Source organism: Aplidium turbinatum, chromosome 4 (genome assembly GCF_918807975.1).
Source record: "Aplidium turbinatum chromosome 4, kaAplTurb1.1, whole genome shotgun sequence".
NCBI lineage: Eukaryota > Metazoa > Chordata > Ascidiacea > Aplousobranchia > Polyclinidae > Aplidium > Aplidium turbinatum.
The window spans coordinates 11,183,577-11,200,901 of NC_137475.1; the positions used below are offsets into that span (position 1 = coordinate 11,183,577).

The window sequence follows — 17,325 nt, forward strand, 5'->3', positions numbered from 1 at the left end:
GTCCTTAGAATGCGTTTCTCAAGCGCACGCCCGGAAAGTCGAACCAGCACCGCTTGATCTTGAAGTTTCTTCGTTCACGAAGTCACGCGCTAACCAACTGAGCTATCGGGGCGACACCTTACATTATGTCATTATTCAGATGCATGAGATAGAATTTAATCTAGGGTAGGCCAATGCCATTCTCTGTTGTTACAAACTTGCATTTGATGATGCTCAGTCTTATCTGGCAGCAGTGCAGGGTAGGCCGGTACCCGGTCATTTGGTCGACAGGATATTAGGTCGACAGAACGACTCATTTTAGGGTTAGTTAACAAACCTTTAGCCTAACCCAAATGTCCTGTCGACCAAATGTCTTGTCGACCAAACGACCGGCTACGGGGTGGGCCTATATCATATGAGGGAAACGACATATTTATCCTCTTTCATATACAGTATTATTGTGCATAGCCTATTAAAATTAAAGAATAGTTTTATTGCAGGTTGATACTATTATTGCGCACAAATGTCCAATTCTGCAGTAAAATGTTGTATGGTGTGTAATACGCCTAAGCAAACATCACACGTTTTGCCCACGACAAAGGGGGCCCGGAGTGAGAGGGGGGCCCGGAATGACTCTTCGTACCCCTAGTGAAAATTTCTCTCAGAGGCCCTGATCAAGCGTCGCTGGTTCGACTGTCTGAGGGTGTGCTTGAGAATCGCATTTCAAGGACAACTCTCCATTTATCGGCACTTAGTGGATGATAACTCACAGACAACAACATTTCAACAATCGGAAACTTTACTCTGTCAAACTCGGTGACCCAGCCTACGTTAGAGGTTCAAAGCTTCTATATACAAGTAGCGAAGTAGGTTATCCGAAACTGCCAAGATTAAGCTCTCAAAAAAGCTTTCTCAGTCCGAGCATGAAGATTTCCTGAGTTAATCAATTAAATCAAAAACAAGCACATATACAAAAACTACTTCATGAGTAAGAAATGTACAATAGGGTGGATCAAAACTAGCAAAAAAAATTTTTTTTCTCCATTTTAATTAGCTAGATATGGCAAAAGTTGCCAATATATCACCATAACACAATGTAAAAAATTGAAGAGGTTTGAACAAGTTTTTGATCTCCCCCCGCGACATTCAAATTTAGGCACTTAAACATACAAGAACTGCATGGCAAATTTTTTTTCGATTTTAACTCGCTTTGCAGACATGGCAAAAGGTTCTAATATAACACCAAATACAATAAAAATTTGTGTACTTAAGAGTTTTGACTTCACCCTCTTTCAACATATTAATTTTAAAGTGACTTGGCTGATGGACCACCCGCGGTTCCAACAGGTAAACGCCTATTAACCATCACCATCAGATGGCCGAGTATAGACTCACAAGCTTAAACTTTATATGACTAGGTTGACAGGTGGCTCATTGGCAAAGTTACTTCTTATTAATTTATGCGCTCATGCATACAAAGACTGCAAGCAATATAACAAACAGTTACAAATTGAAGTGAGTAAAGTCACGTTTAGACTCAAATGTTGGCATTAACTGACGAGAAGCAATTCGGGCACGAATGAAGCCGTCTCGATATTTCGGTCCACAAACTGCTTTAGATGCGTCGGTAACCAGCTTCACGAGCCTTTCAACAGCCTGCGTGTGACATGGAAATTTGGGAAAAAATACAGTGGGAGTCACATCTATCATGATGAATTGCAGGAGCTCAGCATCCGTCATTGTTTTAATTACAGGAGGCTCCGTGATAGGAAGATCTGTCCAGTTAATCAATTCGAAGTATTTCACTGCATCAAAATTAAGCTTTGAGGGAACTTTAAATTTTTGTATTTTTCCGCTGGGTTTTGCAGCTCTAGCTTTCATCACTCTACGCAGGCCTAGTTCTCGAATATGTGGTCGATGGTAAGTTATCATAGCCAAAATTATATTTTCCGGATGAGCAAAGTATGAGTTGCGGTGCATAACTGGGTCGATCATTTTCATGTGCTTCTGACTAAGATATCGTGATGTGGTTATCATTTGGTAAATGTGTCTAGCTCCATCTTTGCAAGATGAGTGTGATTTTATTGCGAACCACATTGGAGCATAAACACGGAAAATGAACATAACCAATGCTTGCAGTTTCTCATACGGATTGTTATCGCTGACATATATAATCTAAGGGTTCTATTAATTAGCTGTAGTCAGCCATCGTGAGTGTCTGAGTGATTCAAGCATCCTGGGTTTCGCATCGCCAGATCAATGCTACATTCACCAGTACAGACTGGTAAGCTCAATGGTGAAGATTGATGAAGGGAGTACCAAGTATAAAACTATAGGCCATCGCCCAGAAGAGTTACCTGTAGGCTACTAGTCTAAGTGAACTGCCTTTTAATCTGTAAGAAGCGCAAATAACTTTTATTAAACTTTGTGGAACCTGCAGTGCAAGCAAATTCTAATAATAGTACTATAAAGCTTCTTTTACATCTAGAATTCTTTTGAAGAATCAAATGCTACATCAGCTAATTGTTGAGATACACAACCAAGTATTTTAGCCATAGTGATAAAACGGTCAATTGTAGCCTATCTGTTTAAACACAAGTCACTTATTATGACATCATAAAGCGCATAAGTGAGTCACACAGTATTTATGCTTTTGACCAATTTTGCGGGAGACTTTCTCCAACCCGATATTAGGGAAATTAAAACCTTGCGGGGGGCGATCAAAAAATTGTCAAAACCGAAAAAAAATTTGCATGTATGTTATTATGGGTATTTCGCACCTTTTTGACATACTAGCTTAGAAAAATAAAAATTTTGGATTTTTCGATCCACCCTAATGTACAAACAAATAAAGGAACTGCAAGCCTAGCCTACAGTTGCAAGAACCGAACAGAAACCGTTGTTATGCATCAGGCTAGCTTCTATCACAATTAACGACACTGAATTAGCACTGAATAAAGAAAGTCAGTGTCACGGTTTATCAGATTTACAATCTCACACGGACTGCTATGCAAGAAGCACTATTTGTGTAGCCTTAGTCACTTATTTCTTTTGTTTTTCACACTCGTGATTCTATTTGAATAAGACTTGATTGATTCTGTAAACTGTAAATAATAAGCGACTAAGGCTACACAAAGTGCTTCTTGCATAGCAGTCCGCGCGAGTATGTAAACCAAAAAAACCGTGAAAGTCAGAAAAGAACTCACAAGAAAAGGACCTTGTAAAGTCGAACAGAAAAAAGTACTTTTAAATGTCCAAACAAAGATGAAGACAACTGCAATTTTATGTCCATCCTACATCTCTGTTTTTGAGCAGTTTTAAAATGTTTTCTATTAAAAAAAATTTTGGCTTAGTTTTAATTTCTTTATATTTTGAATATAAACGTATTTTTAGATCTGAAGGGTGAAGGATGTATTGAGCCATTGCTGAGCACAACATTGCAAGCGACAGATTGCGATTTCGTTACACTAGCATCATCTAGCAGCATCATCACAAACAATGCTCTTACCTGGCTCCGACACTGGCGTGACAAGCTATGAATGAATCTGTTGTTATAAACCTACATTCCACATTTATTATGCGGTACCGGTATCGCATTGTCGAACAAACCTTGAACGAATCCTTTACAGCCAACACTTTGGCTCTTCTAATATCAATTTTGTTCAAATCGGAATCAATTCTTATGAAAGTGATTGTCTCTTATTTATGTGTGCTAGCCTACATGTTCATACGATCATGCTTTGCCATTGGGAAAATGAATACATATCTCTTCCAGTGCCGGTCTCAGGGTGTTTCGGGCCCTGTGCAAAATATGCTTTGCGGCCCCAATGACAATGATCCAATTCAGTAGCGTAGTTGATGGATATTTTGTAAGGAGAGGGGGGTGATTTGACGGTTGGCGGGCGAAGCCCGACGATGTGTTTACTGAAGGCGACACCCAGCGGCGGGGGGTCTGGGGAGCCTCCGCCAGAACAATTTGAAAAATTATTTTGAATTTGGTGCATTCTGAGAGCATGTTCAACAAAAATTTGGGTATGAATATTATTGTAAAATGGTGCTGTCCGGTGGCATAGCAAAAGGATAAGATCATGTTTTCTTTGGCATTCTTCAAAAATAAAGCTATGTCTTTATGTTAAAATTGAAATTCGATTTATTTCGTCCCCTGAAAAGATCGAGAGAAATTTTGAAATGTTTGCGGCAACTCCGATCAGCGACTTCGGCTCTGTTGTGTTTTTTCTCGATCTTTTCATGGCACGAAATCGGGGTACGAATGTTCAGGGGACGAAATAGGTTGCACCCGTTGAGTCTTTATGTTTTCTTGTTGCTAATTCCTTTGTTGAATTTTTCCATTGGAAATGACAAAAATTACTGCATTTTCTGAGTAAATTACGGGCCCCCTAATTTGCGGGCCCTGTGCGATCGCATGGTTTGCACACCCCAAAGACCGGCACTGTCCCTTCCTATATCAGCAGTAAGTCCGGAAATTATGCCGAATAAGAAAAACAACTTGAGGATGGTGAAAAACACATTTCGATAAACACAAAACAATACTCAATAAATTATTTTCAAAGTAATCGCGTACCGGCAGTCAAGTGCTTATGTAGGCTACCGGCACACTACACGTACCACAGTTTGAGTAGCACTGTAGTAGACTATTTAAACTTATCCATATTTAATGTAGGCAGCGTTGCTAGCACGTTAGCCTACTGTTGATACAAATGTTTATTTTAAATGATGAAACTTTGGCAGACTAACATTACGGTAGATAAAAAAGCCTGTTAACTTTTTGGCAATAGAATATTTGTATTTGCACTTTTTATTTGACTTCATATACAAATAATTTACTCTTGGTATCAAAATCTTCTACTAATCACAAGTGTAAGAAGAGCCCATCAGTCATCAGATTTTATGACAACACTTAAACAAGCATGACCTCACAAATTTAATACTCATCGATCGAGTCTGATTCCTCTCGTGAGAATTGGCTCCACTCCTCTGGCTGCATGTTGTTGAGCCATTGCTCAACTGTTGTTTGATTGTTTTTGTTTTCGACATTTTGTTCATCAGTTTCTGTTGTAATCACTCGGCTTGAAATGGTCGGCAACGTTTCAGTTACGCAAGAAAGGGTTTTAGCAGCAGCCCGTTTTTCTTTTTCAGGAACTTTAGACGACTCTAACTTGTAGCAGGTCGTTTCGATCAATTGGTTTTCTTCATTCATCGATCTGGTTTGTTGTCTTAGATTTTTACAAAAGATTTTCTTTTTCTGTATCTGTTTATTAGCTTTCCCCGGATGATCCAGCAACCGACACCTGAAAGAAAATTTTCAATGAAACCGAAACAAGGATAAATTATATATTCAATGCAATACTGTATTCTATATTCAATACCTTTATGTACAGTATTGAAATAATAATTCAATACTGTACGTAAAGCGGTCGGGATACTTTTTCTAAGAGACCACAATCGAATAAAAAACAATAATAATAAAATTGCAAGCACATACGACCTTACATAGTGACGTAAAGACGCGAAAATAGCCGATATCCAAGTAACGAATATTATCTGTAACAAATACTGTAATAATGCAATGCATCCGTAATAAAAAAGAGTCTCGTTGTAAAAATAAGAAGGATTTGACAGCAATAAAAAAATTGCACTGATTTAGGTTGAATGATTGAATCTTTATTCTTGGTCTGAGAAAGATTCGTTGAGCGCTTAATCTTGGTAGTTTCGCCTACTTGTTGAGACTACCACTGACACAGCAGGCTCAGTGACCGAGTTTGTCAGAGTGAAGTTTCGATTGTTGAAGTGATGTCTGCGAATTGTTCCAACCACTTAGCCGCCGAATCTTGCTGTTCGATCTAGTTATTTGATTTTTAATCACCGTCAGCCTTAGAATGCTAGGCTGTTAGCAGTGGCGTAGCCAGAAAAAAATTGGGGGGGGCAAATATTCGATGAATAGAAGAGAACGACAAAGTGCTTGATTTAAGACCTCGCCACCTGACGTGCATAGGCGTATCCTGGTGGGTTAAGCAAGGAAAGCAATAAAGCTGGTGGGGGGTTAGAGCATGCCGAAGGCACGCGTATTCTAGGGGGTCCGGGGGTATGGTCCCCGGAAAAAAATTGCAAAATTACACTCAAACAATGGATTATAGCGCTTTCTTGAAACACTTTTAGGGTAATATTTGTATGAAGATAAACAGCTATTAACTTATTAAAGGTAGCTGTCACACACAAACGGGCAAAAACTGCGGCTAAAATTAAAGAACACAAAAACTCAGCTACACAAAAACCCAACAGAGTAAGCGATTCTGAAATTTCTTCCACAGATTAGTTAAAAGAAGCGTAAATCGCGTAAACTTTGCGCGATTTACGATTTGCAAAATTTATTGGTGCTTTTCTGTGTGTCTAAAACAAGTCCTGGAGGATGTTAATAGCTATATGTCTTGGAAAACGATGTAAATTTATACAAATTATATTATATTATCAACAAAGGGTTCAACTTCGAAATCCTAACTTTAAAAATTGGGGAGGCCGTGGCCCCTTTCGCCCCCCCCCCCCCCCCTGGCTACGCCTATGGCTGTTAGTAGCCTATTTTACTATTTATTTACAAACACATGCAGTTTTAGAGCCTTGTTATATCTGCTGGTCCCTTAGCTTCGTGAGACCTTTCGTGATTAACTGTTTAAAGATGAAACGTCTGTAGACAATACCGATTTAAATTTTGTATAAATCGTACAAGATTATAACAAGTGGTCACCTTTTTGAAAAGCTATAAGGTGAGTTTCTAGCGGAAGTCACTTCTCTCCAGGCATGACAAAGAGCCAGAACTAATGGGATAACAGCAATACTCAGCAAAAATCCTCCGACGATGAACATAACCATCATGTTATCACGGGGTGTCGGGACTACAGTGAAGTTTCCACACATCTGCATAAGTGCATTAAAACTTTTTTTTTAAATACCGTTGCATAGCCTACATACAAAACTTGTTAAAACATTTAATGTTAACACGCCAAAATATCGATTTTAATTCAATTTCATTTCAATGCTGGTAGAAACATGAAAAAAATAAAGTGGTAAAAACACGACTACAGGCTATGCCATCAAAAGTCAATTATAATTTAATGATCCAGTAGGTTATTGATAGTTTTCACAGGCGCTCAACGTTGTTTATTTGTCCTTTTGCGTTTAAATTTTGTACTTTGCAGAATAAATTCAACTCTCACTTAGTTCATTGTGTGCAAAACCCAACATAGCGCTTACGGATGGTGTTTCAAACGTTTATTCACATCATTTGTTTCATTTTTAAAAATTGTTTGTGGAGTTATAGCCTGAATGCTGAAAGAAGTACTTTTAAAATTGTTTGCAGTAGGTTATCATATTATGATCTGTGTGAGCTCCATTACCTTATGTTTAAAAACTTGCAATTGTTAAGCTGGATTTATTAAGTTTTGGAAGTTTACTTTCACGTGTGAATAGACTTTGGATTATTCGGGTGATGTCCAACAGTAGGGTTAGGCTATGTTATCTTTTACAAGAAGTTACCTGACCACGAACCACTGGAATTTCAACACACACAAGGTAATCTGTTGAAAGTGATAACACGTTGAGGGTCAGCAAATCCTTCGGGGGACTGAGATGCACATCCCGATACAGCATTTGTGCTCCATGAGTATGGCACACTCGAAACTTAAGAAAGCAATAAGATTATTTATAAAAACCAGTTTAAATAAAGATTTTAATTTTAAAGCTTCCGCAGTTTATAAAGTTGTATAGTATTTAGGTAATCTCTGTATAGTCCCACAATAATTTTTTTATTGGTTGCTTGTACAGTAGGCCTAAGTTGGAGCGGTGAGGAAGGTTGTTATAACCTAATCTAAAAATTAAAATAACAATAATCTAAAAAAAGAGTAAGTTGGTAAAATCATATTAGGTTAGATACAAGTTGTCATAACAGTATCAAACAATCATTTGGCCTAGGCTACACGCCATCTATGACGCGTAAATGGAATGATACTTATTCTTATTGCAATGCGCTGTAGTAGCTCAGTTGACTAATGCTTATGAACGTCTTGTGTTAGTATGGCTTTGTTTAAATTTTAAGACAGTTTGAAGGACAATATTGATAACACTTTTTGCACTACTGGAGTAGACATCAACATCCACTTTACTGAGAAATGTGATTAATACGATGCTGTCTAATAAGAACAAGTTTAAGTTTTTTAAAGTGGTCGTATCCAGGCTTACACCCGGTGGTTGAAGATTTAGATTAAGTGGACGGGAAGGCAAGGAAGCCAATCTTCGTGTCCACCTTCAGGCATGCCTTTAAGTGTCCTGTCAAAGACACAGCCGCATGCTCTTGAGCGGTGTCGAACCGGCGCCCTTTCGATTGCCGTTCCAGGGCTCTCACCACTCGGCTATGCAGCCGACAGTTTTTTAAAAACTATTGTAAATGTAAAGCCTCAGTGGCCAGTTCTTTATTTTGGTAGTTTTTTAGCAACCATACCCACCCTGTTGGAGATGTTTATTAACAACCAATTTATGCCGATGTCGAACCAGGTTCGTACTAGTGCAATACCAACGAATTATCTGTTCTTCCATTCCACCGTTGATTGTACAAAAACAATGGGTTATTTAAGAGATTTGTTTTGCCTTTGTCTTTTTACTTGATACTTGCAAGTTTAAACTAAACATCAATAAAAGCAAGTACCGGTAGCCTACTGTATGTGCATAAGTTTATGCTGTCTCAAACAAAATTCTGAACATCACCATTGGAAAGTTATGATTACCATATCGTTATGGTGGCTGCTTCCGGTGACGTGAACTATGATCGCGTTGTGTTTTCGCTCTTGTTTCATCTGGACGGTCATGCCGTACGGAGCAAACACCTTCCTGTAAACGAAACAATCCGTTCAAGTAAGTAAGCGCTTTTCTAGTTATTTAAGGAAGCAAGAAAATTTTGCAAATAAGAAAAAAAAACATGCACGCTGTTTTCTCGATTTTTCGGGGACTAGGTCACTTGGGTCGACTACTGCTCCACATATAAGGCAGCTTGGGTTTTTTGAAAGACATTAATTTAATCAAAGTTAAATCATGAACATGAAAAGTACTAAACAGGCGAAAATTATCCTGTCAACGAGCAGCTCAAAGCACGCTGTCAAATTACAAACCTCTAAAATATAACACTACACTAGTGAAACAAACCTAACAAAATCACAATTTTAAGCTATTGATATTATACTCTCGCAAATAGCCTTAGTTTCATTCTTGATTTGGAAGAATACGACTCCAATGAAGTGATATTGAAAAAAAAGATTGACTGACAACATAATTTTGAAATAAAATCATCCACATTTCCAAATCATGGAAAATCGTCAAACTTACTCGTAAGTTGTCGGTTCAGAGCTGACTGGTTTCAAAAGTGTTACATTCATCTCTCCCATAGTTCCACAAAGATTTAGAGGCTTGTATGTCTGATAAGGGTTTGAAGAATTTATTTTCTGGTATTTTTTTACTAAAAATTGTGGAATAACAGTAACACTGTAAATGAAATTATTAGCATGTATAAAGATATAGCATGACGTGCAGTCATCAATAGCAAGTTGAATTATGTTTGTAATTTAGGTGAAACCTGTTAACCACCTTCAAAACTACGGCAAGCTAAACTTTCAGGATATATTCCTTGATAAGTTTCGCAAATGTGTAGATAAATATTTCTTTAAATGAATCAGCAGCGAAACAACAATAGCATAAAATTGCTTTCCAAAGCAAAAGTTTTCCTATTTCAGTGCACTTTGCAGCAAAAACTGCAAAAAAATTGAGCAGGAATCTAACTCACCAACTTATAGTTTTTGACTAAATTAGTTGACTATCACACCACACCAAAACTTTTTCCTTTAAATTATTTTAGAACCAAGACAGAGAACATGTTTTATTTCCTGTAGCTTAAAAATGTTAGCCGAACTTATCCTAAACAATAAACTATCTGTGAGACTGTTTGTTAAATAAAATTTTTGACATTCAAAAATTTAATTTAAAAAAATAATTTTCTGCAAGTTTTAGCAACCGAAAGGTTGTGCTAACGAGCTTTTCTGCGCTCTCTTCCAGTTGGCCAACATCAGTTATGCAAGTTTTCACAAGTGAAACTGATTCTAAGAAAAGATAAATCTAAGAAAAAAAATTGTTTCTGCTTGCAAGTCACTCTAATTTTTAAAAACAAAAATGTTGTGATTCTCTTCCAATCAACTAGTTACTACCAAGTTAGGTTGTTGGTAGAGCAACCAACCAGGATAATAAATAGAAATGACAATAGTAATATTGTCATGTGGTTTGTTTATTGTAGCAAGGACTTCTGTTCACTCTAGCTAGGCTACTTTTTCAAACTTTTATCGTATTTACAATTTGACGATATTACCACTTCGACTAAGCTCACTTCTTCGCACAAGAAAGATGACAATTGGAACTGTTTTTGTTTAGTAGTTACCTGCGTTGTTTAGTAAATTTACTAAGCAAATTGCATATTTCTAACTTCAAACATTATTTGGGTTCAACTTACCGTGGTTCCTTTTGTAGTGGTAGCCGTAGCGACACGTTGGGATAGACTTTTGTCTGTTACAGCTGAAGACATGAAAAAAATAATTAGAATTTTACGTTCAACAAATATTTTAAAGGAATTAATTTGTTGAACTTAGTGCAATTTATCGAGTGCTTTTGAAGAAAAAAAAGACGGATTTTGACGATCAAAATTTAACACAAGTCAGGTTAGAAATCGATCCTGACCAATTTGTTCAAAATCCAATAAGAAAAAAAAAAACGACACATTTTGATGGCAACAGTTTAAATCTATTTTCCCAGGAGTCGTTTCAACGTCTTTTGTAGGTGTATTGAGATTAGATGTTGTTTAATGAGTTTTTGTAAATTCAGCAGCAATTTTGTAAATTTCTATAATAAATTTAACAAACTATCTCAACATATTTGCTGCATAACAGCCACTCTTGCAATATTAATAGCACCTTCAGCTTATAAAAACTGGCACAAAATGTAAAATTGCTTTTTCAAAACCTACCAGAAGTTATATTGATGTAAGCTTGCGCTACAGAAGTCCCAGCAAAGTTTTCGGCGATGCACACAAATCGCATTCCGCTGCTGGTTTGATTGACGTTTATGAACGACCGGTTGGTTTGAATCGACCAATTTAAAGTGTCGTAGCTGATCGAGTTTTCTGAAATAAATTTCATTAAGTAGCCTACTTCCTGTTGTTTTAGGGCAGGCACGGTGAGCTAATTGTTTACTAGGCTATATTTTGTAAGGTCATGCTGAGAAAACCAAACTGAACCAAACTGCAATGTTTTGTGTGCAGGTCAATTCGCTTAAGTAGTCATCGGCTAACTCGTCATTTTGCATAACTCGTCACTGATTTAGCATTTCCTTGAAAAAAAGTTTGTTTATCTCGTCAATCATCCGATTACAAACAGGACTTCAATCCTCACGCCACGACATGGCAAATTAGCATCAATATAAGCAACCATTTTAAAAAGCGCTATGCTCTCCGTAGAAGATTGTAGCGTGAGGTTACGGCTACATTTCTTCACATGCGTGAAAGTAAACAACCCGGAAATGCAACGCGATTATAGCTGAATCAGAATGTGAATTGAAGTTCAAATTTGGTAAGAGTAGTTTGCAAAGTTAAACCCAAACTCTATTATAACTCGCATCTGTCCCTAAAAAAGGTCCAATTCACAGCTTTTTGTAAATCCACGTCTAGCTGTCCAAAAGATTGTGTACCAATTTGTAAACTCAAGTCATACGGAAACGGTAATCTTGTAATGTGATTTGTTTATAAAATGTAACGTGGTGTAAGGTGGATATTTCACAAACAGGCAATTGTCTATTTACTCTATATACGGTTTCAATACTGTAAGTTGTGGTATAACTTCAAACAAGGAAGCTTGTTAGACAATAACTTGTTAGGTGAATTTGTCCGTTCTTGTTTCGCTGAGTTTCTCCCTGAGACGAGTTTGTTTTCGCATATTTACCTGCTGCAGCCTGTAGGTAACGCTATATGCACAAAGAATGAATGTAATGTTAGCATATGAATTGACAAGATGCATAGCCTGCTATATTGTATTGCATACCCGTAAGCTACTTTGTTATTTTAAATATAGGCCTACTATTGTTGCATCAATGTCATTTATTGTTCCACCAATTTCTGAAATGAATGATGTAAAGATACAGCATTGTTTACTGACAATGTAAAATGACTTGCAAAAGAGAGTGTTATACAAATTGCTCAATTTAGGTAAGCCATTGTCTTGTTTGAATCACGGTACTGGCTACACAAGCTTCTATTACAAACTACAATCACTTGTTCTACAACATGAAGAGCCGTGGCACGGCACTCGAAAAGGCACCGGTTCAACACCGCTCAAGACCATGTAGCTGTGCCTTTGGCAAGACACTTTGGCAAGGCACTTAGAGGCAGGACTGAAGGTGGTCACGAAGATTGGCTTCCTTATCTCGTCCACTTAATCTAAATCTTCAACCATCGGGCGTAAGTCTGGATACGACAAGACCTTAATAGTCTTTTACAATGTGAGTTGTTTACACACAATCAAAGAACAACGAGCAGAAAGCTCAGTTCAGTCGTAGCTCAGTTGTGACCTAAAACAATGTAGAAAAAAATGCGAAATGGTGATCCTGCCAACAACTCAAATGGGCGACAGACTGTTTCAAGGTTTTGGGTCTCGTAAGTACGATGCAGTCGCCCGACAGATGGTTAGATAAAGTAAAAGCTCACAACAAAAATTATAATTAATTTAATTACAACTCAGCAAAATCAAAAGTCTATTAGGCTATAGGCCTGCTCCAGCAATCTCTGTTATACTGTAGCTACTGTCGGCTATAGATCTACAGTAGGCCTACGTTGGTTTTATGCCGCAGTAAATAAGTTGTCACCATAATTGCTGTTTAACACTGTAATATAACGTATTCCGAAACAAAATCACAAAAACCACTCCATTCCTTCAAAAAAAAAATTTGTGTTGGACATTTTTGGTGGAAACATTACTTGCCAGTGACGTTAATTTTTTGTTTGCGGAACAATTTTAGGTTAGGCTACTTATAGAATATCATAAAATTATTTGCGATGAACTGCAAACGTTAAAGCAGAATTTTTCAAATCTGCACTTTTTGCTTTCTGTCATCAAAATCGATTTAAGTAGTTCATTACCGATAATTTTATTGTTATTTGTGATTAGTTTGTTTGAAAAGAGGCGGCAGTAAAACGGATCGAATCTTAAATCATTTTTTGTCAAGAGGAACTATAATTTTTTAAATGACATTTCAGTAAAAATTAGTGCGGTGATTAGCTCTTCCAAAGTAGGTATATAAGTTAATAACATTGTCTGCTCTAACATAGCGCTGTGTACATGGGCGTCCGCAGGTTATCGGTTAGGGGGGGGGGTCAAGGTGGGTTCACTTTCACCGTCAAGGATTCCAAGTCCGGTAATCTGAATGATTTATTAAGTTTTAGAATTGAAGCTGGTGATGGAATTTTGAAAGATCACATGGATCACGCAAGTGACAATGCTAAGTATACATCGGCTCATATACAAAACGAGATGATAAGTTTGTGTGAAGAAACGGTTAGAGATGAAATTGTTACTGAAGCAAACAGTTCCGTTGGCTTCTCAATCTTAGCGGAGGAGACCGCTGACATTTCAGGAAAAGAGCAACTGGCTATTGGAGTGAGGTTTTTTGACGAAAAAAATCTCGTCATTCGAGAAGAGTTTCTTGGTTTTGCGTCACTGAACGAAATGGACGCAGAAACGATTGCAGGGACAATAATGAATCAGTGTAATAAGTACGGTCCAAATTTAAATAAACTACGTGGTCAAGGATACGATGGATGCTCCACTATGGCAGGCAAAGAAAATGGAGTACGCAGGCACGTATTAGAAGCGAGTAGGCCTATCCGTTGGCAGTATTTGTCCACTGTTCAGCCCATCGCCTTAACCTCGTGGTCAACAATCTGAATGCAGTTTCGGATGTACGGAACACTATTAGAACAGTGAAGGCTAGAATAAATTTTTTTAGAGAGAGCCCGAAACGAAGATGCCTAATACCAAACACGCCATTGTTATGTGAAACGAGGTGGAGCGCGAAATATAAAAGTATAAGACTCTTCGCGGAAAATTTCACTGAAATTCACAGGCAGTTGGAGAATTTAGCGCAGCACGAATCGAATGCAAAGGGACGGGAGACCGCACACCAGCTGCGGACCGCTTCTGGAACCGCTACTTTTGTAGTAACGCTATAGGTTTTGGAGCCTGTCACCCAAGCCCTTCAGGCAGTCCAACTGAACATGTTAGGTGTCAAGAAGCACATTGACAAACTCGTATCAATGTTTTGTGATCATCGGCAAAATGCAGAAACACTTTTTGCAGAAAACATTTATACAGCGGCATTGAAGTCAGCCGAAGAAATCGGTGTCACCGTATCTGTCCCACGGCAATGTGTCCGTCAAGTATTCAGAGCAAATACTGGTGGCACCAGTGAGGAATACTATCGCCGCTCCATTTACGTTCCTTACATGGACTCTTTAATCCAGTCTCTGAAAAGCCGCTTCTCAGAGACGAACATGCCGGCATTCATGTTATACCGACTGCATCCAGCGCAGATGGAGGAATTTGACCGTTCAGACTACAAAGCCCTGGTCAAAACCATACACCAATTCTACAACTTTGACAATTTTCAGCAGGACGCCATCGTCGTCGTCGTGTGAGCAAGACGCCATGTCGTGGTATGACATAACCATAAAAGGAAAATTTCCTCAGTCCGAAGACCAGGAAGAATTGGAATTTGTGGACTTGGTGAAAAATATGGTACTTTTTCCAGCTGTAGCCTACGTCACGCGATGATAACATTACTGACCCTCCCCGCCACTACTTGTACGATAAAAAGATCGTTCAGCACAATGAGGCGGGTCAAAACATGGCTCAGATCAACCATGTCTGACGACAGGCTATCTGGGCTGTGTATGATGAGTGTCCACAGAAGCCGAATAAACTCGGACAAAAATTCGTTCATCCAAAAAGTCATCGAAAAATTCGGCAATGACCCACGTCGACTTCACTTTTTATTCAAGAACTGATTAACTAAATTGGTGGCTGATTGTTCTTTTCTGTATGATTTAATGTTACGAACAGCTTCATTGAATTCATGCCTATTTTTGCATGTTCTCGCTTTTTCATTTTTCATCCAACAATTTTCCAGGGGGGGTCAGCTGACCCCATTTGCCCCTATGTGCGTGCGCCCATGGCTGTGTTACCTGTGTATATATCCATCGAAGACATGCGCTGCTCTCAACGCTTTGCAAACCAAGCAAGGTCATCACAGTCGTGTGATGAGAAATCGAACTAATAAATGAGAAATCGAACTAAAAGGCAAATTGGATTTCATTTAATTAAATTGATTTCGGTTGAAAACAAATTTGACAAATTGTGCATTGAAATTGGATAATTTCGCACTGTAGCAATGAGCTAATTGGCTAAACGCAAAAAGTTTTTGCAACTACTTCGCTGGGTATTGGTAAGACATGTGTTTTTCAGCAGTTGCTTTTTGTGTCAGAAAAATATGTGTATTTTTCCAAGTAAAACAGAGAGAAGGCAGTGTTTCTTTTTTTTTTTTACATTTAAATTAAAGCTTCTTTTCTTTTGGAAAAAATTACCACCACCAGGTGGCACATGCTAACCCAACTATGGGTTGGTTGAATGGTTCTAGCGCTTTTTATCTACATGTTGTTGTTTTTTAATAATTTTGCAGCGAAACAATCTAACCTATTTCCAGCTTATGTAAAAGTCCAAGAATATAATAAAAAGAATATGTGCATTTTTGTAGTCTACTACAGTCTTGTAACTTAGGCCTACAACTTAAATTTTACCTACAGTTACTAGTCGGAATTTCTGCAAAATTTCATCTAAAATTGATGTTTCACTATCTCTTGAGTTTGTATGTAGTAGCCTATGCATGTTCTTTTTAGCTGGGTTGTCCGAGATTTCAGCTAATTTGAGCAAAAACGTAACTCAGAGTTACTGTAACTAAAACCCATAGCTTCCTTTACAGGCGTTGATATGCGAAATGTAAGCTAAATGCAAAAAAGTAAAAAAATTATAAAAAGTTTATATTACAATGCTACTGTAGGCTACATCTGCAGAGGCCGCGGCGCCTGAAAAGAAATGATACACCAAACTCTCAAAGGTGCACGATAACTCCCGATGGTATCAACAATCGACCATGAGCTTTGAGTGTTACGCGAAAAAAGTGGTTACCACCTGTGGTAACTACACAATGAGGTTGACGCCTGTTGCTCACGTATGAAGTATGAAATTCTTTTGGCAAGGCAATCCTGTTATAGGCTATATTTTGGTCATTAAAGACGGCACGAAAAGCATCAATTAAACGAAAACACTTAAAATGAGCCTACCTTCATTGTATACAAGCGCTGTTTTTAAAATTGTAGAGGAAGCTGAGCCAGATAAACGGTCACATGTCAAAGTGAGGTTAGAAGTCTCGTCTACGCGTATGATGGCAATTTCCTTTTCCCCCACACTTTCAAGACCGGATATTTCATTCTTTAACTGATAGTGTTTGACAGAAGCAGGAACAAGAGTGTTTGTGCCATTTGAAACAAAAATTTGAATGGATGGCTTTTTGCAGACGGATTTGTGATTTCCGACTTCGGCAACGTTTTTACTTATCCATCCAAGGTTCGATTTGCATTTCAAGGACTCTCTTTGATCAATCGTCACTTTTTGTGGCTGGGATTTTAACGTGTTCATCCATTTCCCAAAGCTTATCAAATCGCATGAGCAGAGTATTGGATTGGGGAAAATGCTGAATAAGGATACATTGGCCAAACCATCTAAGACTAAGTTTTCAGAAGGCAATGTTTTGATTGCATTGTGCTCTAGCAGCAATACTTCCAGATTTAAATACAAAAGACTTCTCCAAGGAAAGTGTTTAATTTTGTTTCTTTTTAAGAGAAGTCTGAAACAAAAATATAACAAGATGTTAAAAAACACTCCATGATGGATTGTTGTAGACCGCAAGATTTTATTTGCATATTCTAGCTTTCAGTGTTGCCATATTTCTCCCACAACAAGAACAGTAACCTACCTGAAATTCAAAATTTTAATGTCATCATAAAACTCAAAAAACATAGATTAAAATATTACAAACCGAACTACAGTAATACATCTTGTCTAAAGACTTTGTAATAAATTTTCAAATTTTTAATATTACCAGTACCGGCATCAAAGTACCCAGCAGCTACTTGAACAAACT

At 37.9% G+C, this 17,325-nt stretch overlaps 2 protein-coding genes across 2 annotated transcripts; both read right to left on the bottom strand.

Moving 5' to 3' along the window:
• Positions 1–4,872: 4,872 nt before the first annotated feature.
• Positions 4,873–9,427, bottom strand: LOC145768121 (uncharacterized). The gene is made up of 5 exons (XM_082579592.1): positions 9,367–9,427; positions 8,772–8,874; positions 7,528–7,671; positions 6,740–6,909; positions 4,873–5,288 (listed from the first exon to the last, which is right to left on the bottom strand). Exons 1-5 carry the CDS (start codon positions 9,423–9,425, stop codon positions 4,922–4,924), a joined length of 843 nt encoding a protein of 280 aa, XP_082435718.1. The 5' UTR covers positions 9,426–9,427; the 3' UTR covers positions 4,873–4,921.
• A 509-nt stretch (positions 9,428–9,936) lies between these two features.
• On the bottom strand, positions 9,937–16,820 carry LOC145768900 (uncharacterized). Its single transcript, XM_082580506.1, has 4 exons — positions 16,466–16,820; positions 11,048–11,203; positions 10,538–10,599; positions 9,937–9,951 (listed from the first exon to the last, which is right to left on the bottom strand). The coding sequence occupies exons 1-4, from the start codon at positions 16,818–16,820 to the stop codon at positions 9,937–9,939; spliced, it is 588 nt and encodes a 195-aa protein (XP_082436632.1).
• Positions 16,821–17,325: the final 505 nt, after the last annotated feature.

Bases quoted from the DNA above. Each gene is read 5' to 3' on its own strand.
- LOC145768121 (XM_082579592.1), bottom strand. From the start codon at position 9,425: ATGGGAGAGATGAATGTAACACTTTTGAAACCAGTCAGCTCTGAACCG. The intron at 7,672-8,771 runs GTAATCATAACT...TGCTTTCTTAAG, and splicing joins GCAGCCACCATAACGATATG to TTTCGAGTGTGCCATACTCA. The intron at 6,910-7,527 runs GTAACTTCTTGT...GCACTTATGCAG, and splicing joins TTCCAGTGGTTCGTGGTCAG to ATGTGTGGAAACTTCACTGT.
- LOC145768900 (XM_082580506.1), bottom strand. From the start codon at position 16,820: ATGAACACGTTAAAATCCCAGCCACAAAAAGTGACGATTGATCAAAGA. The intron at 11,204-16,465 runs GTAGGCTCATTT...AATTTATTTCAG, and splicing joins AGCGCTTGTATACAATGAAG to AAAACTCGATCAGCTACGAC. The intron at 10,600-11,047 runs GTAGGTTTTGAA...TCATGTCTTCAG, and splicing joins TTACATCAATATAACTTCTG to CTGTAACAGACAAAAGTCTA.